Source organism: Rosa chinensis, chromosome 5 (genome assembly GCF_002994745.2).
Source record: "Rosa chinensis cultivar Old Blush chromosome 5, RchiOBHm-V2, whole genome shotgun sequence".
Lineage (NCBI taxonomy): Eukaryota > Viridiplantae > Streptophyta > Magnoliopsida > Rosales > Rosaceae > Rosa > Rosa chinensis.
Window position 1 is genome coordinate 60,929,176 of NC_037092.1, and position 24,302 is coordinate 60,953,477.

At 37.6% G+C, this 24,302-nt stretch overlaps 2 protein-coding genes across 2 annotated transcripts; both read left to right on the forward strand.

The window, feature by feature from the left end:
- The first annotated feature begins 8,556 nt into the window (after positions 1 to 8,556).
- On the forward strand, positions 8,557 to 11,018 carry LOC112165528 (probable glucuronoxylan glucuronosyltransferase IRX7). Its single transcript, XM_024302074.2, has 4 exons — positions 8,557 to 9,175; positions 9,257 to 9,618; positions 9,723 to 9,973; positions 10,124 to 11,018. Exons 1-4 carry the CDS (start codon positions 8,887 to 8,889, stop codon positions 10,587 to 10,589), a joined length of 1,368 nt encoding a protein of 455 aa, XP_024157842.1. The 5' UTR covers positions 8,557 to 8,886; the 3' UTR covers positions 10,590 to 11,018.
- Positions 11,019 to 23,476: 12,458 nt separating this feature from the next.
- LOC112163782 (uncharacterized mitochondrial protein AtMg00310-like) lies at positions 23,477 to 24,001 on the forward strand. Its single transcript, XM_024300043.1, has 2 exons — positions 23,477 to 23,713; positions 23,813 to 24,001. Exons 1-2 carry the CDS (start codon positions 23,477 to 23,479, stop codon positions 23,999 to 24,001), a joined length of 426 nt encoding a protein of 141 aa, XP_024155811.1.
- The last annotated feature ends 301 nt before the right edge of the window (positions 24,002 to 24,302 follow it).

Sequence of the window (24,302 nt, forward strand, 5' to 3'; positions counted from 1 at the left end):
GATGATATCGAACCACGCTCTGTTGAAAAATGTCAACAAAGAGCAGATTGGCCTAAATGGAAAGAATCAATCCAGGTAGAATTAGATTCTCTGACAAAGAGACAGGTATTTGGTCAGGTAGTGCTAACCTCACCAAGTGTAAAGCCTGTAGGATATAAATTAGTCTTTGTCAAAAAGCGTAATGAGAAGAATGAAGTCCTAAGGTACAAGGCTCGCCTTGTGGCGCAAGGTTTCTCACAACGCCCTGGAATTGACTACGAGGAGACATTCTCTCCCAAAATGAACGTTATAACGTTCCGCTACTTAGTTAGCTTAGTAGTTTCCAAAGGACTGGAAATGCAGCTCATAGATGTGGTTACTGCATATCTCTATGGGGATCTAGATTCAGAGAGAGAGAGAGAGATATATATATATATATATATATATATATATATATATATATATATGAAAGTGCCTGTTGGCCTTACAGTACCCAAGTCAAGAGACTCTAAACCACGGAGTGAGTTTGCAACTAGGTTGAAACGCTCACTTTACGGATTGAAACAATCCAGACGGATGTGGTATACCCGTCTAAGTAACTACTTGATTGGGAAGGGATATAAGACCGATGAATTATGCCCCTGCCTATTCATAAAGAAAACAAGTTCCGGATTTGCAAATTGTAGTAGTATATGTCATAACTGGTACTCTTGATGAAATAAGAGAAACCGCGAGCTACTCGAAATCCGAATTTGAGATGAAGGATCTTGGGAAAACTCGATTCTATCTAGGCCTTGAACTAGAACACCGAGTTTGTGGAATACTAATCCACCAGTCTGCATATGTCCAAAAGTCAGGCGATATAACATGGACAAAGCACATCCTGCTAGCACTCCCATGATCGGTCGAAATTTGGATACAAGGAAAGATCCATTTCGTCCAAAGGAAGATGACGAAAAAGTGTTGGGAGCTGAAATTCCCTATCTAAGTGCAATAGGCGCATTATTGTACTTAGTCCAATTTACTCGACCAAACATTGCATTCTCAGTGAACTTGTTAGCTAGATTTAGCTCAACGCCAACGCAGCGTCACTGGAATGGTATCAAGAACACTTTCGATACCTAAAAGGAACCATTGACTTGGGACTGTTCTTTCCCTACAGAGAAGCAAGAGGGACCGCAGATGGAACTGCAATCCCTAAAGGAAATGTTGATGGCGAAAACGCCACTCACTACACTAAAAAGCCAAATGACGCTTTGGTCGGTTTTGCTGATGCTGGATACGTATCTGACCCACATATCGTTCCCAAACTGGTTATGTATTTACCAATGGGAACACGGTGATATCTTGGAGATCAACCAAGAAAACCTTTGTGGCTACCTCCTCGAACCACTCAGAGATCATTGTTCTACATGAGGTGGTTCTTGAGTGTGTATGGTTAAGAACTATCATTACACATATTCGAGGGACTAGTGGTTTGAGTTCTACCACTGAAGAGCCTACTTGCATTTACGAACACAATGCAGCTTGCATCGAACAGATGAAGCTAGGTTATATTAAGGGTGATAACACAAAACACATATCGCCAAAGTTGTCCTACAATCAGCAACAACAGACTCTCCTCAAGATTCAAATGAATCAAGTAAGGTCTGAGGAGAATGTGGCAGATTTGTTCACCAAATCATTGCCTAAGGACACATTTGAGAAACATGTGAAAAGATAGGAATGCGAAGATTTTCCAAGGTCACTTGATTAATGTAATGATCAGGGGGAGGTGTAGACGTCAGGGGGAGTCTAACACACACATGTCATTCTCAAATGTAGAAGGTGCGTTGTGCTCTTTTCCTTCGACCAAGTTTTATTTTTGTCCCACTGGGTTTTTATTGTTACTTGGCAAGGTTTTTAGTGAGGCAACAACTCATGCACCTTTTCGTCTTTGACTTGGCACAAGGGGGAGTGTTAAAGGAAAAACATATTGTGTGCCTTCGTCAAAGTGATTGACGGAGAGGGAATCAAGCAATTACCGATTAACATCAATCAGCATGAATTACGAACCAATCAGTAGTTAATGTCATCATTGTAATTGTTCTTTCCATTGTAATTCTCTCCCTATATAAAGGGGTTATGAAATGAAATGAGTAGACCAATTCCAATTGGCATTTTACTTCTACACTTGTCATATTATACTATTGCAACACCAGCTTTACCCTTTTATACTTCCTTTTAGATGTTAGGGGTGAATTAATTACAATAATGAATATAATTAGGTGACGAAAAAAGAAGATAAGCTATTAATTATGTATTAATTTAAGAGATATGTCTACAAATTCTTTGACCAATATTTTTCTTAATTTAATTAAATTCTTTCCAATAATTTTTCTTTCCAAATAGCATTAATATATTAATTTTTTTTGAACCAAAATCATTCATTCATCTCAAGCCAGAATGACACGGATCCTTACCTTCCCTTGCCAATCCTAGGGCAAGTTGAGGATGTGGTATGCTAGCACCACCCATCAGACAACCAGTGCTCACTTATTCAACGAGCCTATGAACTATGAACAAACACAGTAAATAGGCACATAAACAACAAAAAAGTGCATAGGTCCCTAGAAAGAAAAATCTAACTAATTTAGAGCCCAACAGACCCAAAGGAATATCAAAACCCTAGGCCCAAAACAGCCGGCCCAGCCCAGTTTCCATCCCCTCCTTGTGCACGACTGTCACCCACCCTCTATCGGAATAGCCACCGCAAGTGCACTCCCCCTTGCCGCAAGTGCACCCCGCGGGCATAACTCGAGGAAACCGTTGTCCCCACAAAGATGCCATCACCGAGAAACTGCTTGGCCAGAGCATGGCCACCAGACCCGATTCCAAAATCAATCCGAAACCTCCGCGTCCCAGCCACCAACTAACTCGACGGTGCCATCGTCGCCGCCTGGAGAAGGCATTCCAGTCCTGCCGCAGAGCTTTGGAGAACTAACGCCAACCAGTCTGTTAAACACCTCAGGCCAACAATCCTAGAAGGTCGAAGGGCTATAGCACATCACCCATCAGGCAGCAGCTCCTTATTAATGAGCCAAGGCTAGCGCCGACCCCGAGCGCCACCGGACGAGAGAAGAATTTCCAACCCTAGACCAAAGGAAGTAGTCCGAGTTTTTCCTATAAGACTTCCTAATTAATATATTGAATTAGGTGTCAAGAAATAAGCATGAACTTTTCTTTCCAAACATTGATTAATTTCATCCAAAAAACTAGCATTAATAAGTTGATTTTGGAAAATACGTAAGTCTAAATTAAGAGGTAAGAAAAAATTTCATGTTAGTAGCAGCCATTAATTATCATCTACAATCTAAATAGGATTAATTTCAGTTTAGTACCCTGTGGTTTGGGAGTAACATCATGTCAGTCTCTGCTCTTTCAATTTGATCAGCAACACCCCTGTGCTTTCAATTTCAATCAGCCTTGCCCAAATTTTACTTTGTCAATTCAGTCAAATTTAACGTTCAAATTGGATGGAACAGTAAAATTTGGGCACGGCTGATTGAAATTGAAAGCATAGGGGTGTTGTTGATCAAATTGAAAGAGCAGGGACTGACATGATGTTACCCCCAAACCACAAGGTACTAAACTGAAATTTATCTATCTAAATATATGGGAAAAAAACAAATAAAAAATAATAAACTCAAATATAACGTTTAAACCCTAGCTACATAAAGAGAAAAAATGAACAAAAGAATATATGTGTGTGTGTGTCTATATATATATATAATCGTATGAATATGTATTTTTCACACTATATTTTCAAAATTTACAAGAACCCAACAAAGGTTGAATTCATATACATGTGTTATGCAAATCTATTGTGATCGAATGTATGTGCAAATCCATTGATTGAATTACATGAAAATTTTCTATTCTTGATTGGAGAAATTTTTTTATATTTAAATCTAAGCATGAGTGTAATGAAAAGAAAAAATGAAAGAAAAAAAAACCAAAATAATTTTTTTTAGAAAGCCAAAATAACATAGTCATTAGATTTTGGAAGGATAAGATGATATTTTTCTCAAGAGTTACATAGCATGATTTGACAAATAATTGATGTGTGTATGTGACATAGTATGACACCTAAAATTGAAGCCACAAATTTTAGGCCTCATTGAGACCACAAATCATTTTCCTTCAAACTATTAAGAAAATAATTGACAATCAAGATGATAGAATGAGAAGAAGTAACAAAGATAAGGAGTACATATATAATCAGTTTTATAACCATCCAAATAGCTTATAGCCCCTTTCTAAAAAGCTAAAACAATAGCTTAGCAATATAAATGCAACTTTTTCTTACACAAACATACATATACACACCTCTACTAACACATGATCTCTCACTTTGTTTGGAAATCCCTCACTAAATCATTCGTGATCACTTGCTTTTCACTTTTTCGTGCCCTTCCTTAACTAAGAAGACATGGAGACATCATCCACCTACATATTTAACAATTTTTCTACCTAGCTAGACAGAGCAATAGACAACTTCAAACTAAAAAGAGAAGAGGTCGACATTACGGGTCCCCAATAGATTGGATAAGATTAACAAATTTTTCTTTATAAGTATGAAAGTATCTATAAGAGTTAGGTATTTTGCTCTATCCTCATAAACTCTCTGATCCTTGTTTCCCACGTATGCGGTAATCTGGTATACCACAAGGTCTTGAAAGATACGTGATAACTACTTATGACGAAAGCGAATTTAAACATATTAGGAGACTTTCGCTTGCCTGGTCAGTCAAGCAATCTCTATATCATAGTGAATACAGCTTTCTACCAAATTATACATTCGAATGACATCATTTTGAAGTTTGCTGCTGCAAGGAACCAAGTTGAACCACAGCTTTGCCGTGAAAGAGATATGATGAAATCAATCGAAAGATTCGAAACAACTGAGTGAGTGAGTGCTACTCCTTGCTCGAGTTCTCTCTCAAGTCTCTCGTTTTTTTTTTTTTACTGGGGCAAGGGAGTGATTCGAGTCAAGTAATGTTTTTGGCTGGTTGAATAAGGGTGACTATTAATGATGAATACCAAGAATGAAGTTGCTATGTATTTTGATTTTACCCATTTATTGGAAAGAGTTTTTATCACCACTAGGGTCAAAATTTTCTTACATCGGATAAAATGATGCTCAACTTTCAAAAGTGATTAAAATGATACCTAAAATTTTAAAAACAAATCAACTTGATACCTTAGTTTATTTTTTGTAACTTCTCTTGTTAAAATTGGTCATGTGTGGTGCGGTGTTTTGTGCTGTTATAATAATATTTTACACAAAAACTGTTTTTCAATTATTTTTTTTATTTTACTTTGTTGATTCTCTTCTATCTCTAACCCCACCACCAAAAAAAAAAAAAATCTTTGTTTCTTTAGAAAAGGTGGGAAACATTCCAACTTTATTTGTTTCTAAGATCGATGGTGAAATTGAAATTTAATGGAAGATTTTGATTCTATAGAAGAAGAAGATTGTATTATAGATTGTTGATGGCCCTCTAACCACAAATCTCTTCAATTTTTGGGCCTAGTTTTGAATATTTGAATATGTGCATCTCTATATTCAATTTCATATTCTAATTCTGCAAAATTTTTGAATTCCAAATACAGAAAGCTCACAGATTGCATAAGGACGAGGAAGAAGGCGAACATAAAAAGAGAAAGAGAAAAAAATTAGAGAATAATAATGTCATTTGTAACTAAAAATTGAGTGAAAAGTTGTATATACTCTTAGTTTTAATGGAGATGTGACAGATAATTGACACAGGTATGAAGTTGATCAATTTTTTTAAGTCTAGGTACCTCTTTGATCACTTTTAAAAGGTAGGTATCATTCTGTCCGGTGCAAGAAAATTTTGACCCTAGTGGTGATTAAAAACTAAGGTTCTAAAAAACGCTAGGCGCTAGTCGGGCGGTGACCCGGGGACTAGCGCCTAGGGGGCCGCCTAGGAGGGGACTAGGCGGTTTTTATTATTTATTATTTTTTAATTATTTTATGGCATAAAATTAATAAATAATGAATTATTAATCACATTATAGCATGCATGACTTATCCTAAATCTTATCAAATTAATTGATAATGCATAACTTATTTAGAACCTTATCAGATTCATTATCAATTATAGTTGCCAATCACTACAGGTCTACTCAAAGAAAAAAGAACTAAAAAAAAAAAACCACGACAAACCGCTTAATAGTTCACGTGGACTCATCTTCCTCGTCTATCTTCTTTCTCAACTCCTGCATTTCTATTTTCTCTCATCTTCTACATGACTGCACCTCTCTCTCTCTCTCTCTCTCTCTCTCTCTCTCTCTCTCTCTCTCTCTCTCAAATTGAGAAAGATGGACTTATGATTTAATCAGAGCAAAGCTGGATCTGATTGAGGAGATACAGATGACGAGTTAGTCGTCCGTCACGGCGTCACCGTCGAGGAGAGCAAAGTTGTCCACGCCTCGACAGTCAAGGAGAGAGGTTGAGTGGGAGAGAGCCCGTGCGACCTTGTAGGAGGAGAGACGATGATTATAGTAGTCTTTAGTTTTCGATGCTTTTGAGTTTTGACGACGAAAAAAAAAAAGAAGACAAAAAGCGCCTAGGCGCCAACCGCCTAGCCCTGCCTAGGCGGCCGACTTTATTCCCAGTGCCCAGCTCGCTCGACTAGGGGAGAATCAGAACGAGTTAGTTGCACCTAGCGCCTAGGCGCTGCCTAAGCCGATTTTTAGAACCCTGTTAAAAACCCTATCGAAAATCAATGAAACCTGCATCATTTAAGTTTGAAAATGAACAGATCAAAATATATACTAATTTTCTTTCGAACTCTAACCAAAATGTATATACAAATGTTTTTAATGTAATTCATACAATATACTAGTGTAATATCATAGCAATAAAAGTGGATCTCGAACATTGATTGATATCAAAGTTGAGGGTTTGACTAAAACACGTGTTACACGATCATTATTCGAGACAGAACAAATATGTAAATACTATTAACAACAACTTGTTTTTTGAATAAAAATTAGATTAGAAAACCACACGAGACTTCAAATTAAAATGCATATTTAATTGTTGTAAATGTTATTCATGCAATACTGATTGTAACATAGGGGCATCAAAATTGGACCATGAACGTTAACTGATATCAAAGTCGATGGTTGAGCTAAAACAGATGTACGTCCCGGATAAACAGATCATGCAGTTAACAACAACTTACTATTAGAATAACAGTTAGATATGACATCAACACAAGACTTCAAAATTAAAATGAATATTTACATGATTTTAATGTAATTCATGTAAGATCGATTATAATATAAGGGTATCAAAAGTAGACCTGGACAATAATTGATATCAAAGTCGATGGTTTAGCCAAGATACTTGTCACTGAGCGATTTTTTAAGACATAACAAACATATACATGCATATAACGACAACTTGTTATTTGAATAAAAGTTAAAATATGACAATCACACGAGACTTCAAATTAAAATTTATATTTAAACGCTTCATGTAATTCATGCAATACAATTGTAATATGGATGCATCAAAAGTACACTCCTGACATTAATTGTTTTTAAAGCTGATGGTCCGACTAAAACACATGTCGCGAGATCATTATTCAAGGCAAAACATACATATACACAGAGTTAGCAACAACTTAGTATCCGAATAAAAGTTTGGTAAAACAACTACAGAAGAGTTAAATTTGGTAATTCTGTTATGACGCGTATATAATTATCTTTGTTGAAGATGGAAAATACGCCTGGTTAATGACAACTTAATTAATTGCCTACAAGTTATGATTTTTTTGGTTCACTCTGCTTGTAACTGAATTTGGATCATTTGTCTACAAGTTAAGATCATGTAAACTAATTAAGAGTGACGAAATGTGATTTATCAACAATTAATGTACAAAAAATATATATAAATAGCAAAACAAAAAGGTATAAATAGCAAATCCATAGAAAGGCTTGAAAATTTCAGTTATGGCCTTGTAGGAGTAATGAAATATCCTTTAATTTACTACATGGATAGGAAATGGTAAGTGCCCAATTACCTACCAATGCAAATGGAATCTAACCATATGGATCATTTTTTGGACTATTTGACCAAGTTTCAACCACATCATCAAAGTTAGCCAAATCAGATTGTAAATAGTGGGCAGTCTAATCCCAGGTTAAGAAACTACCAGCAATCTAATCCTCATTAATCTTGAATTTAATAACATGCATCAAAGCCGCTTTTTATGTTCATTTTTTTGGGGGGCGTCAGATCTTCAAAAGCCACTTTCTAATTAGTGCCCCATTTCAATGCGCCCACGTTGTGATTTCTTATTCCGAATATACCCCTACAGCTTTTCTAGTTGCTTCTTGTTAAATTAACCTTATAACAAACAAACAGAGGGTAGTTAGTGACCATGTCACGCTCGTTGGGCCTTAAGCTAACCATACTCGACTTATTTGGGGTCAAAGACTAGGAGGGTAGTTTCGTCATTTTCGCGGTCGAAAACTTTGAAAAGACCTGGCAGGGACCAAAAGAGAATAGCAGCATTATACACACCGAGACCTTCGCCGAGGTCCATTTTCTCTCTGCTCTTCGCCATGTGAAGCCTGAAACGCAGCTCTACCTCTCTGACTCTCTTGTCCCTTAATCCCTGTTCATCCCACTCATCAACCAAATTTTGGATCCAAAGACTCAAACTTTCCCTTTCGTTTTTGTAGTTTTCTGGTGGCTAAAACGAAACCCCAACAAACCCCCCACAAATCTTCCTTCCATTTCACTTCACAAACCCACACCAAGAACCGAAAGCCCTCCCGCAACCACTGAAACCCTTCAAATTTGTGCTCTCTGGGTTCTTAAATGAGATGTTGGAGCAGAAGAGAGCCCCGAAGAGCCGGGGCTTCTACGTCAGAATGAAGCTCCAGAGCAGCAAACATGGCCGGCCTCAAGAAAAGAGCTCCTTCTACACATATTGCAAATGGGTCCTCTGGCTTTCCCTCACCCTCTACTTCTTCAGCTCCTACCTCATTAGTAACCACCCAAATCAGAACAAGCCCACCACCTCTCTCTCCAAATCCCATTTCTCACCCTTAGCCTCCCGCGCTCTTTTCGAATCCGCCATTGAAAACACCACCGCCGTCCTCGAAAACAAAGGTAAATATTTTTTTAATTTTCCGAAATGCACAGATTCTGACTTTCAAAAAATTATTCACTTCGGTTTTTGACGTTTTGCAGGACTGTTCAAAGGGTTGAAGGTTTTCGTGTACGACTTGCCGGCGAAATACAACGCGGATTGGCTCTCCAACGATCGGTGCAGAACCCACTTATTCGCCTCCGAGGTGGCAATTCATCGGGCGCTGTTGACCAGCGACTTTTTGACCCTTGACCCTTCCCAAGCCGACTTCTTCTTCGTTCCCGTCTACGTGTCCTGTAATTTCAGCACCGTCAATGGATTCCCAGCCATTGGTCACGCCCGGACCCTCATCGCCTCCGCCATCCAGCTCATCAGGACGCGGTACCCGTTTTGGGACCGCACCCAAGGCTCCGACCACGTCTTTGTCGCTTCCCACGACTTCGGTTCTTGCTTTCACACAATGGTAAACTCATAGCTGCCAAATAATATATTTAAAAAAAAAAAAAAAAAAAAAGCAAGCGTTTCTGTAATATGATGAATTTCTAAAGATATTTTTGGCTGTTTCAGGAGAATGTGGCGATCGCAGATGGAGTGCCCGATTTTCTGAAGAAATCGATCGTTTTGCAGACGTTTGGGGTGAAGCACAAGCACCCATGTCAAGAGGTTGAGAATGTGGTCATTCCGCCGTACGTTTCGCCGGAGAGTGTACGGACCACGCTGGAGAATGCTCCGGCGGACGGCCGGCGGGACATCTTCGCATTCTTCCGGGGGAAGATGGAGCTGCACCCGAAAAACGTCAGCGGACGATATTACAGCAAGTGAGTTCGGATCAAGTTCAATTATTTTAATCTTATAAAAAAAAAAAAGAGTTCAATTATTTTAATCATTAACTAATAATCAAACCCATCATGATTGTTCTGTGAACTTACCGATTTGCCCTTGGTTTGGTTTTTGATTTTGTTTATCAGGAGGGTTCGGACGAATATATGGCGGAAGTTCAACGGCGACCGGAGGTTTTACCTGCAACGCAGTCGTTTTGCGGGTTATCAGTCGGAGATCGTAAGGTCGGTTTTCTGTTTGTGCCCGCTTGGGTGGGCCCCGTGGAGTCCGAGACTGGTTGAGTCAGTTGCGCTGGGGTGTGTACCAGTGATAATAGCGGACGGGATAAGGCTGCCCTTCGACGACGTCGTTCCGTGGGCGGAGATTTCGCTAACCGTGGCGGAGAAGGACGTGGGTAAATTGGGAAATATACTCGAACACGTGGCGGCGACGAACCTGAGCGCTATACAAAAGAACATATGGGACCCGAGGGTGAGTCGGGCCCTGCTGTTTCACGATCGGATCCAACCAGGCGACGCCACGTGGCAGGTTCTGTCTGCCCTGGAGAACAAGCTGGCGAGGTCTTACAGGCGCGTGAGTATTTCCAGCGAATAGGGAGAAGCCATGTAGGGTAGGGATTTTGGGACTTGAGAATTTTGGACGAGGAGAGAGAAATGGGTCCGCCGGCCAATGAGGTCGGGGTCTGCATTCTGGGTTGCATGTCTATAGATGAAGTGGAAGACAGCCAGAGATTTCTCATACACGTGTGAGGTGGGGCCCTCCGGGGAACATATACTGAGATAATTATTTATGGATCTGTCTCAGTAATGACGTGGCGGGCTGTGATTGATCGGTACTGCGGTTGAGCAGTAAATACAATAAATACCCCTGTACAATTATTACAAGGAACCACTGTAAAAAACAATTTTGAGATCCATTTGAAAATTCTTATAAAGTGAAAAAAGAAAAAAGAATGAGGTCCATCCGTCCACGTGTAATATTATTTTAGAAAATAATTTTCCAATTCATTTTAAGATCACTAAATTGTTCTCTAATCTTTTCAATAAAAAAAAAAAATTGTTCTCTAATCTTGATTCCATAGCTTCAAGGATTTCCACGGTTAAGTTATTTGGAAAGTTGAAGTTGTTCTATGCCTCCATATAAATATCTACACGCAATGTTATTAATAAGCCGTGGTTAGTTGATTAATGTGGTTAATTAATGTCAAGTGATGTTACGGTTTAAATCTTTCTTAGTATTAGAAATTGTTGAGATAGTGATAAAACAATAGATATTTATTTCAACTTTATGAAAATGTGGTCCAATTATTTTATCACCTTGAAAATGAAAATTGTCCTTTTTTTCTTTCTTTTTGATTTTGACGTACCTAAAGTATTTTCGTCATTTAATTTATTTTGGGGCCAACGAGCCTCGCGTATTTTTAGAGTCATGTTGTTTTTTTATATGGATTACGGGTATTATATTGTTGGAGGGTATTGGAAATGGTGAAAAGTAAAAAAAGTGAAATTTTAGTTCACCGTTGGGGGGAAAAGGCGGGGAATATGAAATGAGGAGAGACAGGTAGAATGGTGCCAGAGTGTGCCAGCTGGGACGTGTCAGAGGGTTTTAAAGAAGAATTTAAGTGACGGTGTGGGGTTTACGTCAGTGGTCACGGATAGAGTATCCAACATTCCACCTAGAGCAAGCCATTTTGCCATGCTGGGTTTTTTGGTCTTCCAATTTCGGGTCTTTGTTTTTCCCGGAATTGATGGGACGTTGTTATTTTACCAGAAATTAAGCCATTTTTTGGTTACAAGGTACGACAATCTTAGTTGGGATCTAAACTGCAGGGCACTAGTGATGTAATATGAGCTTTGTATAAGATGGACATGACAGTATGTTAAGTAACTTGGTGAGTTAGAGGTTTCTGTTTTGTGTCGATTTCTTCTGCTATTAAACTATTCTTTAGGATTAAAGTGGTGTTAGAGATTTTTATTTGCAACAGATTTTATTTTATAAAAAAGAAAATGTTTATGTAAGAAAATATAAAAAATCTCATAAATAACAATGACAATAAACTCTAAAAATAATAATAATAATAATAAATTTATTGTCACATTTATAAATTTATATACAACATAAATATATACTTCAGAATTTTTATATTGATTGCTACTACATTTAAGTTATGTGTTTCTATATACCAAGTTACTAAAAGGGCACACACCCTATTTGTGTGGGTAGATGTGAAATAGTACAGAGTTTCTTTTTTCTATATTTGTAGAATTTTTTTTATTTTTTATTTATATTTTATTTTATGATTGACATTATTATTTTTATTAATTAATTTTATTTTAAAATTTATTAATATTTTAAGATTATAATTGTAAAAAGATTCAGTTATAGAGATAAAAAGTTTATTTTCTTAATTATATTACATATGTGAAGGTTTTACTTCTTGAAATGCAGATGCAATAATGTAACTTCAGTTTGTGACAAATAATCATTTATGATGAGCTCCTTATAATTATTTATCTTCTACATTAAACCCAACTCGCAATTACGTGTCATCATGATTGTACATATGTGTATGAATCTCAACTTCCCAGAGTTGCAGTACTGGATTGAGAAGCAGCTTCCTCAACAATCCTTTGGGACTGATCGAGACCAAAAGGCTAGATGAGACAATTGCAACAATCCAAAACCAAAATAATGATATGCAGCCGGATACAGTACAGCTACTCAGCAAAGTCGGGACGTTACATCAACCAAAAAGGACGTTCCAAATCCACATGATTTACCTTCTACTTTAATCTTCTTAGAGCAAGTTCACCCGTTGAGATAAGTGAATCAATACTATTAACTGCTTTTTGCCTTTCATTTCCACCATTTAAGTCATTGGGTCAGATACTGTTCACTAAACTCTGAGTCAATTTCGTGACCTGCAAACTGACATTCAATGATCTTTTGTGAACAGTATCTGACCTAGTGATCTAAATGATATAAATGAAAAGCAAAAAATAGTGAATAGTATCTGACCCAGTGACCTCAACGGGTGAACTTGCTCTTAAGATGACTAAAATGTAAGATAAAGATCATATCATATCCATACAATAATGTAACTAAAAACATCTACAATTAAACCTACTTACCAGAGAACCTTACTTTAAAAGAAAACTTTCTAAGTTAGAGAAAGTTGTTAAGGCAAGTATCAAAGAGGTTTGTTTATGGTAGCCAAATTTTTATTAGGGATAATGACCACTTACTCATAAAATACCAAAATACACCCCATACACTCCACCAACTTATTTTCAACCCCATTCACACAAAAGTTTTCTTTTTTTCTCCAAACTATTCCTTTCACTTAATGTTTATACCATTAGTACCCCTCTCTCTTTCTAATTTTTGCTTTTACTATTATTTTCCTTTTGATGAAACGTGGTGAGCCCATCTTGAATTTATTTGTCTAGACTATAATTGCAGCTAAAGTTCATCCTCTATATTCAAAGGTAAGCAGTTAAATTTTACTATTCATAATTCCGATCATTGATAGACTTGAGTTAGTTGCTATTTGTAGAGATTCTAGCAAAGAATTGAAAAAAGAAAAAGAAAAGTTGAAAAGATTGAAAACCTTTAGAGAGAATCTTAACAGAGAAACTCCCGATTACTGGGATATTATCTTTAGGATTCAAACAAGAATTTATAAAGTCGAGCAAGATATTGAAAATATCTTATATGTTCTCAAAAAGGAACAAAAACCGCTTGATTATTTGAGCATTGGTTAGATCCGCAAATCACTGGTATCAGAGCTTGTAAAATAGCTCAAAAGGGGAATCCCCAATGGGGACAATGTCTGATTTAATATTAGAGAAGCTGAATTCTCTACTGAAATCCTCTGATGAGAAACATCAGATCCTACTGAATGAATTATCTAGATGCCAAAATCATCTAGAAAAACTACCTGCTATAATCTACCAACTAGAAAAATTGGAAAACAAAATAAATTATATCAAGGAACTTCCAAAAACGGAAGAAGAAAAGCTAACAAGTGTTAGTAGAAAAATCAAGGAACAGCAAAAAACGCTGGATTCTATGAAGAATATACTGAAGGACAAGAAAGTGCCTACAGTAAAACCAAAGAAAACTAATGGATTTAAACCATTAGAAAAACCTGAGAAGAATCCTATTCCAAACATGATTTTTCTTGGACCATCTACTAGTCAAACTAGTATTCGATATGAAGACCCGAAAGAAAAAAAAGATATCAAAATGATGAGCATCTTCGGGAAAAAGAAAGGAGTACAACTCCTTAATGCTGAAGAATTTGAATTCAACGAAATTGAACAGGAGGTAAAAAAACTCCTCAATTCCAAAGCTAGATTTTAAATAAATCTACAAAAGGGAAAAATTTGATGTGTTGGATAGCCACCACTTCAAATTATTGGAATTTACAACCCCCTCCACAACAGGAGAAACCGATCTACTGATGATCACTCCTGCAGAAGTTGCCCAAGCAAGAACAAAAAATTACCAATTTATGCATACTGGAGCAATCCAAGTAGGCATAAAACTTCTTGCTAGAGAATGCATAAACTGTTTAGTTCTATGTGTCCTCCAAGACAATAGACTAACAGATTTTCAAGCTAGTCTGTTGGGAACACTTGAAGCATCTTTATGCAATCAAGTAGCATACTTCAACTGCTTTCCAAATTTCTCAACCAGCTTGAAAGATGCAGCTCACTGTCTAAGACTGAGAGTCAAAACAGATGGCATATCCATGAAAAAAGATATGCAAGAACTGGCTATAGTATACAGCATATACTATAAATTGATGAGTACCACGGTAGAACCTAAAACCAGGATATCAAATATCCCAGGTCTTACTACTGGTTTCCTCACCAGCCAGAAAAACCATTCACAGCAGATCCACAAGGTTACTTGGAATGAAGTAACTTTTCCTATTGAATGGAAATTGTCTGGTCCAAAAAAACCAGCAGAAAATGCCAAAGCAGCAATATATGAAAGCAGAAATACTGGAGATATCAGTCTAAAATTCGACGATCACAGAAAAACTGACGTATGTCCTGAAAATGTCAGGATAAACAACAATCTTCTCAGAAGAAGTTACAGCACTAGAGAAGCTAGTGTTAGTGGTACAAAATACTCTGAAGAACCATTAGAGTCTATCACTGAAGAAGAATTAGAAGCTGATCTGAACAGACCAGTAAATATGCTTAGAGCACAAAAGCTCTATGATCTCAATGATGAAGCAGAATCCTGCAAAGATCCTGAAAGATTAGAAAAACTAATCGAAGAAATGAAAATTTTCAAACCAGGAAAGGAAAGAAAACTCCTTCCCTACCAGGATATTGAAATGGAAGAAGGAGATAGCTCCAAAACTTTCATCACCAGAGAAAAGAGAAAAGTAAAACTCCCTTTACAGAAAGCCCCTACGGGCAAAAATGGAGAATGAAATTCTCAAAGATTTGTCCCAGATGACAATATACCCAGAATACCAATTTCTACTCATGGTATCTAGCTAAATCTAGACAAAGCTCTAGACAAGAGAAAAACTCTTGACCAATGGGTTGATAGCCTGATGATGGCTTCTGCTCTAACCCTTGAGAAATTTGAAGCACCAGATCTTCAGGTGTACTATGAAACTACTCTCACTGGAGTAGCAAAAAATTATTATTTCTCTTTCAAAGAGACTGCTAGAGGGAAAGACTGGCTTGAAGAGATAAAAAAAATTCAAAATCTCCTTATGATTTTGCAGTATCCCTGTACGATCAATTCTGTGGAGATCTCTCAAATTTGGGTGAGAAGGCTAAAGAAACGGCCAAATCAAATATTTATGCTCTCAAAATTTGTGACATGAGATATTTTGCAGAATACTTGAATGAATTTCAAGAATATTACTGTACAATTGGCGAACTAGAGAATACTGATCTAGTCAACCTGTTGCACAGGAAACTCCCTGAACCATGGAAAACAGCTGTGAGAGAAAGCATAGTTGAAAAACCAATTGAAAGATTTTTAGTTGGGGGAATTGCCGACAGAATCAGGCAATTACTAAAAGAACAATGCAAAGCCAATCTTAGAGCTAAAATGGCCAAGAAACAACTCAAAGGAGTTGAAAATTTCTGTTATGGAATACTGAATATGCCAACTAACTGGGGATGTCATGAATCCAAGTTCCACAGAAAAAGGAAAGAAAAATATTACTCAAAAAAATTCAAAATGAGTAATAAGAAAAAAGATTGGAAATTCAAGAAAAGTTCAAATTACAAGAAACAACAGGATGAAGATCCTAAAAAGAAATTCTTTAAGAAAAAGAAGAATCACCGAGTCAATCCTCAGAATACTCAACCAGGCAAGAAAGCTTGCAGATGCTGGTTATGTAAATCTGAAGGGCACTATGCCAATGAATGCCCGGAAAGGGTAAAAGATCTACTAAAGCTCTATTCGAAGAATATGAGTCTATAGTAGAAACAGCAAACATGAAGGGCTACGAAATAGCCTATTCTGATGATGAAGAAGACGGCAGGTCAGTTTACTCTGCCTGGTCTGATGAAGAAGGATCATCTGATGAAGAAACAGATTCTGAAGTAGGGTACTTAGAATCTAGACAGATGAATGTTCTACATGTCAAAAACTGGGAAGAAAGTAAGACTGAGGCAATAATGTCTTCTTATCAGGTGAACCCTGGTACATTCGTTTGTGACTACTGCCTATGTCACGAAAAGAATGGACTTCCTATGTTTTGTGAAAAGTCAAAAAAGACTTATCACAAAGAATGCTTCATAGCTGAAGCAAGAAGAAAAACCAAGAATTGGTAGAACAAGAGTGTGAAGAATATTTCTCTGAGAAAAAAGAGAAAGAATTGGAAACTCAGTTCCAAGAAATTATGGAACCCTCTTCCTCAAAAAAGGAAGAGAAAATCGAGGAAGAAAAACTCGATAAAAAAGAAGAAAAAATCAAGGAAGAAAAACTTGATACAACTATAGAACTGGTTGAAATACCAGAAAATGTTTCAGAAGAATGTAAACCATTCACACCCCAGGAACAAGCTCAAGAAAATGAGATACAACAAACGAAAGTTGTCTCTACTAGTAGATACAGCAACTACATAGACATTGGACTCAAATTCCCTGATCATAAAAAATATCATCTACATGCATTTGTGGATAATGGATCAGGATTTACAGTTGCAAAGAGATTTGCAATTCCAGAAGAACTCTGGAAAGAAGATAAGAAAAGAACAGCTACTGGTGTTACGTTTGATGGAAGCCATCTTACGATGAATAAAGTAGCAAAAAATGTTCATATCACCATTGGTGGAGGAACATTTATCATCCATAATGTTTGGCAATCTGAAGGCCAAGGATCAGATTTCTTGTTGGGAAATGATTTTATTCTCCAACAAAGATTCATCCAGGATGAAGAAGCGATAGGCTTCAGAAAAGGAGAACGGGTGTTCTGGGAGGACAGGCTGACTCAAGCCAAAAGTGTAGTAGGTCCAAATTTTACTACACAATATCAGAGATCGCAACAGAATAGTGGTGATTTTACCCCCTACAAACCCAAATTTGAAACCATCCTCCAAATCAAACAACAAGAAAAACTACTTGTTGAAGGATCATCTTCTGAAGATGAAGAAGAAGAAACAACTAGCACAGATGAAGAAGCTAGTTTCATTCACGAGCATAACCTCAAGCACTTTCAGAATAAGTTTGAGTCTCAGAAAATTCCCACTCTTGATAAAATCAAGAAACTACTCGAGCAGAATATCGATGTAGACCCTAAGAAGTTTTGGGAAAAAGACCCAGTGGTCTGTGAATTACAATTACATGATATGAATGCTATCTGTCATGTCAAAGCCATTCCTCACTACAAAGAGGAAGACCAGAAAGAATTCAGAAAAGATATTAAAGATCTCCTGAACAAGAGATTAATTTAACCTTCCACTAGCCCTCATCATGCTCCAGCTTTCTACATGAGAAATCATGCAGAAAACCTCAGAGGAAAAGCTAGAATGGTGATTGACTACAGAGATGTCAATAAGAAAACTGTCAAAGACGGTTATGAAATTGCTCAAGTAAGAGTACTGATTAACCAGCTCAGAGGAGCTAAAGTCTTTTCAAAATTCGATGCAAAGTCGGGTTTTTGGCAAGTCAAGATGCATCCTGAGAATGTTCCTCTCACTGCATTCAGAACACCACAAGGTCATTATGAATGGTTAGTAATGCCTTTTGGTCTAAAGCAAGCTCCCTCAATCTTCCAAAGAAAGATGGATAATATCTTCAAACATGTTGTGGAATCCTGCGTCGTCTATATTAATGACATCCTTGTCTTCTTCAAAAACAGAGAAGAACACATGAAACACCTCCATGAGGTTGTAAAGCTGATAGTTCAGCATGGAATTATCTTAGGTAAAAAGAAAATCTTCTTTATCCTCGATGAAGTTGATTTCCTAGGAATAAACATCAAGAATGGAGTAATAAAACTCCAACCTCACATCCTTGAGAAGATCTGGAAATTCCCAGATAAAATTCCTGATGCCAAGAGTCTAGAGAGATTCTTAGGAGTCATAAACTATGGGAGAGATTTCATTCCCAAAATCTCAGGACTAACAGCAATGTTATCTCCTAAAACCAGTTCCAAGAGAAAATGGAACTTCACCATAGATGATGAAAAAATTGTGAAGCAGATATAAAATCTCTGCAAAAACCTCCCTCCTCTACAACAACCAAAGGAAAATGATGAAATTATCCTCCAAACAGATGCAAGTGATAATTACTGGTCCGGTGTTGTTCTGGCAAAAACGCCTGGAACTAATATTGAAAATATCTGTAAATTTTGTAGTGGCAAGTTTAGCCCTGCAGAACTGAATTATCCCACAGGGGAAAAAGAAATTTTGGCTGTCAAGAAAACAATTTTAAATTCTCCAGCTTTTCTTGGAAAACTCTTTACTGTCCGCACCGATTGTGCTAGAGTAAAGAATTTCAAAAATTTTAAACTTGATAAAGCTGCTGATATAGGAAGATTAGCCAACTGGCAATTATTTCTTAACCAATATGATTATATTGTTGAATTAATTGCAGGAAATAAGAACTATCTTCCAGACGCCCTAACCAGAGAACTGGCGATGTTCAGCCAAAGAGATGACGACGAAGGTCGCAATCCCAGAAGCAGAAGAACTGGGAAAGAACATGAAACTAATGAGGATCCTAAAGAAAAAAATCCTCAAAAGGTTCCTGCGCGCTAAGTTCGAAAGGCTTGGCCTCAACTGATCAATCCCAGGGTAAAGGATTGGCTAGCTCGTCTCAAATGGCAGACGATAAAGGCTCACAAAGACCGTTGACGGCTGTTGCTTTGCCAAAAAGCAAACCGACTCCAACTGGAGTTATAAATATTTTTAATTATGAATTAAGAACTTTTGCTGATCCTGTGTTCAGAACTGGTAGGAAGCTAGCTTACCACCAGAAGGCAATCCTGGATAATCTCTTATTCGCCTTTCAAGAAAGAAACAGTGGTATTATGTTCCCAGCTTTGTTCGCCCTAGCTGAAGAACTATATGAGAATGCTAGACCACAGCATGAAAGAAATCAAATACAGCAGAGTGTTGTTAGAAGTGAAAAAATTCACTATCTTGAAGATCCTGAAAGTGCTCGAATTCCTATCATCGCACTTAAAGAATTAGATTGGTTCAAATTCCATAATCTGATAGGAAAGCATAATTCTAAGGCCTGTATTCCTCCAACTCTCTTCATTATTGCTGGACCTTATGTTGGAAGATACTTAGTCAATGTTCAGAGTGAACATCCTCAAGAACACAAGCTTTGGCTTGTTGAAATTGGTTTTGTCCATAATCTGTTGACTAAAACAAATGATGATCTCAAGGGACTGCCCCCTATCATCGTCAACACGGTCAAAAATGTCAGAAAAAATGACTGTATGCTGAGACTGAAGTTCATATCTACTCCACCAGAATGGATTTAGAAAACAAACGGAGAAGTTGAATACATTTCCCCGTATCATTATGTGAGGATCATTCAAAGAAGATATCTTCAGCCCGCCTGTGTTGCTTACAATGGCCAGCCAAATTCAAGCATTCCATGGATGAAGGCCATGTCACTAGAATACATCAAGAAGATCATCTCAGAAGATACCAAGAATACATTCCTGGCAGCAGGAGAAAAGACAATTATCACTGCTTACGATCATCCTGACGTAGTCAGCAGTGACATTTTCCTATCTCTCATAAGAAAGGAGATAGACTCGACACTGGCATGCTTACAGTGGGTTGAAAAGCTTGAAACAGACAACCACTATAAGATGTATGTTGATACAGATGTCGAAGATAATGCAACAACTGCTCGTATGGGCCAAGCAGACAACGACTCGTTTGTCCTTGGTCACAATTCAGAAACAGACGAGAACATGTGAAGCAGCAGGTGTACAAAGCACCGAAAGTACTTTTGGATCTTTCCCAAAAGCTACTTTTGCTTTTCAGAAAAGAAAGGTGAAAAACATTTCACCTAAAGGAATCTGCTTTTCCCCATCTGACCTCCACCAGAAGGAGCACTCAGGAAAGCAGGAAATCACGGAGTCGTTCTGTAAATTTTGTTGTTTTGAATTCTAGTTTGAGTTCCGCTCCCTATATAAGGAGCTTTAGCTTTATTAGGAAGGCATTCGAAAATTAGCCTATCAGTTCTAAATCAGAAAATTGAGAAGAATCAAAATTCTCTCAAGAAGTAAGAAAGCCATAGTAGCAGTGTGCTCTTTCCTTCCTGTTTAAGTGTGAAGTGTGCTTTCATTACAAGTAAGTAACTGTCATCATTCTTATGGATAGCTAAACAGCTTTTTAGCTATTTACCTGAGAATGAGGCTCTGAATTGTTAGCCTGTAATTATGTTTAAATAAATAATTTCAGTGTGTTCACCCACTTCATCAAGTCTTTTTAAAGTTTATGTTGTCATACTACATCTGTGTTTTGTTCAGCAGTTATCCTATAATACCTGTAAGTTCAGAATTTTCCATTTCTTATGAAAATTTGCCTCAGCTTAGGATAGAAACAAGCAACAGTGATTCCGCCTATTAAAGTAACCGTCAGGCAGGGAGCCGTTAGGTGAAAAACTTAGGCATGTTGAAGGCTAGTTTTGTTTTTCTCAGAAGTATGAACAGGTCTTTCTAAAGAAAAAGTGAATTTTGGACCCAAAAGTCAGCATAGGATATCTTTGTCACTACTCTAGAAATGACTACCCTTATAAGTCTTTTCCCCTAAAGTTTGTGTATTTGGGCAAAATACCAACTTGGTTGATTGATTGGACAAAATACTTCATGATTTTGGGCAAACGGGCTTAACCCCTATTTATTATACATTTATTTTACTTTTAAATGAATTAAAATATTAAAAAAAAAATTTGATCAGGTAGTTAGCTGTTAGTAACTCACACACCCATGCAGTGGTATCCCAACGCTAGGCACTTGCACCGACATTGCGGCAAAAGCCAGACTAATCCACTGCACCGCAGACCCACAAACCCAAAGGGTCCCTCTAATCAACTGGCCATGGGATAGAGCTGGGATTCGAACGCTAGACCTGGGGTTCCAGACTAGGCCGTTCGACCAACACACCACGCCACGTGGTTATTTAAAATTAAAATTTAATTGAATCAAATTTATGATATTAACAACAAAATTATCACATTCGTTTTACACTATCTACATATAATTGAACAAAATTATCATTTTGACAACAATTTATTCATAAATTTATAAAAATATCGTAGGTGAAATAATTGCTTTTAATAGAATTATAAGTACTCAAAATATCACTCACCTTACCACAATGACAACAAATGTACAATATATATATACACATACACACACACATTAGAATTTACTCGAGTATGTGTGAAGAAGTAATGAGAAGAGTCTGGGACAGTGGTGGAGGATTCACTCAAAAGTTATACAAATGTGCAACTGATCTATCTCATTGGAACAAACAATTGAATGGGAGTATTCCAGCAGCTATCAACAAAGTGAGAGATCATATGGAACGATTACAAGCACTCCCTTACTCTGACCAGGTGGATTTGAAATTGAATGAGCTCGGAAAGGAGTATGATGATCTACTTGATAAACAAGGAATCCTCTGGAAGCAGAGAAGTAGAGTTTTGTGGTTGAAAGGTGGCGACAAAAATACCAGATTTTTTCATGAAGCTGCGCGCCAAACAAAGAGGAAGGAAAAATCTTATTGAAGGGATTATGGACAATGATGGGGTCTAGCAGAGAGATGAGAATGTTGTTGGAAAGGTTTTTGAATCTTATTTTTTGGAGTTATTCAAATCTGATTATTCTGGTACAAATCCTTCTTTGCTTTCTGGTTTAAGACCTACTGTGGATGATTCTATGAATGAGGCTTTGTGCAAACCCTTCAATAGAGTTGAAATTGAAGAAGCCCTTAGCCAAATGTATCCCATGAAAGCCCCTGGTGAAGATGGAATGCCTGCTTTGTTTTACCAGAAGTACAGGGAGATAGTAGGGGAGGATGTGGTGTCCACTTGCTTGAAAGTTCTCAATGATGATGAGAGTGTCAAAAATCTCAACCATACTCTTATTGCCCTTATTCCCAAAACAGATCATCCAAAAACTGTAACGGAGTTTAGACCGATAAGCCTTTGTAATGTCATCTACAAATTAATTTCCAAATACCTTGCCAACCGACTTAAACTGGTTCTACCTTTGATCATCTCTAAGTTTCAAAGTGCTTTTGTCCCTAAGCGATTGATCACGGACAATATAATCTTTGCCCATGAATCAATTCATGCCATAAAGAGGAGGGGGAAGAATGGAAGAAAAAAAATGACTTTGAAGCTTGACATGGCCAAGGCTTACGATAGAGTGGAGTGGGGTTTTTTGGCTAGTGTGATGGAGAGATTGGGGTTCAATGGGAGGTGGATTGCACTTATGATGGATTGTATTTCTACGTCATTTGTAATGGGGTTCCAAAAGGTTTCGTTTGTCCATCTAGAGGCCTAAGACAAGGAGACCCCCTCTCCCCTTATCTTTTCCTTATTTGTGCGGAGGGTTTGTCTGCCTTACTTAGAAGGGAAGAGGCATGTGGTCTAGTTCATGGGGTGAGAGTGGTGAAGGAGGCTGCCCCAATTAATCACTTATTTTTCGCCGACGATAGTCTCATTTTTGGGGATGCTTCATTGGAGGAATGCAAGCGCTTGAAAGAAGTTTTTTCTATGTATGAAGCGGCTTCCGGACAAAAAATTAATTATGGGAAGTCTGCTATCTCGTTTAGTGCTAGCACAAGTGATGAGGAGAAATTAGCAATTGGGGAGGAGATGTGAATGAAAATTGTAGAGTTCCATGAGAAGTATCTTGGCCTCCCTACAATTTTAGGGAGAGAAAAAAGAAAAATTCTTAGAAGTGTGAGAAGTAGAGTTCAAAATCGGGTGGAGAAGCGGCACAGCAACTTACTTTCAATGGCTGGGAAGAAGGTTTTGGTGAAAGCAGTGTTACAGGCCATTCCTACCTATGCCATGAATGTGTTCAAATTTCCAGTTGGCTTGTGTAATGAGTTAAACTCGGTTGTTGCCAATTTTTGGTGGGGGAAAAAAGGAGGAAAAGGAGTGCATTGGAAAAAATGGGATTCTCTATGTGAACCAAAGGAGATGGGAGGGCTTGGTTTTCAAAATTTTGAAAGTTTTAGCCAAGCAATGGTGGGAAACAGGCCTAGAGATTAATTGAGTTCTCTAATTCGATCACTTGTGGCAAAAGTGTTAAAGGCTCGTTATTTTCCTAACCATTCTTTCTTGCAGGCAACTATTGGTAATTATCCATCGTATGTTTGGCGATCTATTCTTTGGGGTCGTGACCTTGTGGTGAATGGTTGCATCAATAGAATTGGTAATGGCAGGTTGACACGCATCTATGATGACAGATGGATTCCCAAACCTCCCTCTTCAAAATCTGGAGTCCTAAAGTTCTTCAAGATGGAGCTCTTGTGAGTGATCTTATGCTCCCTGATGGTGGATGGAACTTACCTTTAATTTACTCCTCTTTTAGCCATGACGAAGCTGATATCGTTGCTCGTATTCCTCTTGGAGACAGAAGAAACGAGGATAGCTTCAGATGGTTTTTTGAAAAAAAATGGAAAATATTCAGTTAGATCAGGCTACAGGGCAGCGTTGGATATTAAAATGAGAGAAGAATTAAGGGGTGAATGTTCAAGAACAAATGAGAAAAAGAAATTAATTCTGGAACACAGTTTGGGGTTTAAACCTCCCAAACAAAATGAAGTTGTTCTTG

Bases quoted from the DNA above. Each gene is read 5' to 3' on its own strand.
- LOC112165528 (XM_024302074.2), top strand. From the start codon at position 8,887: ATGTTGGAGCAGAAGAGAGCCCCGAAGAGCCGGGGCTTCTACGTCAGA. The intron at 9,176-9,256 runs GTAAATATTTTT...GACGTTTTGCAG, and splicing joins CGCCGTCCTCGAAAACAAAG to GACTGTTCAAAGGGTTGAAG. The intron at 9,619-9,722 runs GTAAACTCATAG...TGGCTGTTTCAG, and splicing joins GTTCTTGCTTTCACACAATG to GAGAATGTGGCGATCGCAGA.
- LOC112163782 (XM_024300043.1), top strand. From the start codon at position 23,477: ATGGCTGGGAAGAAGGTTTTGGTGAAAGCAGTGTTACAGGCCATTCCT. The intron at 23,714-23,812 runs GTGGGAAACAGG...TCTTTCTTGCAG, and splicing joins AAAGTTTTAGCCAAGCAATG to GCAACTATTGGTAATTATCC.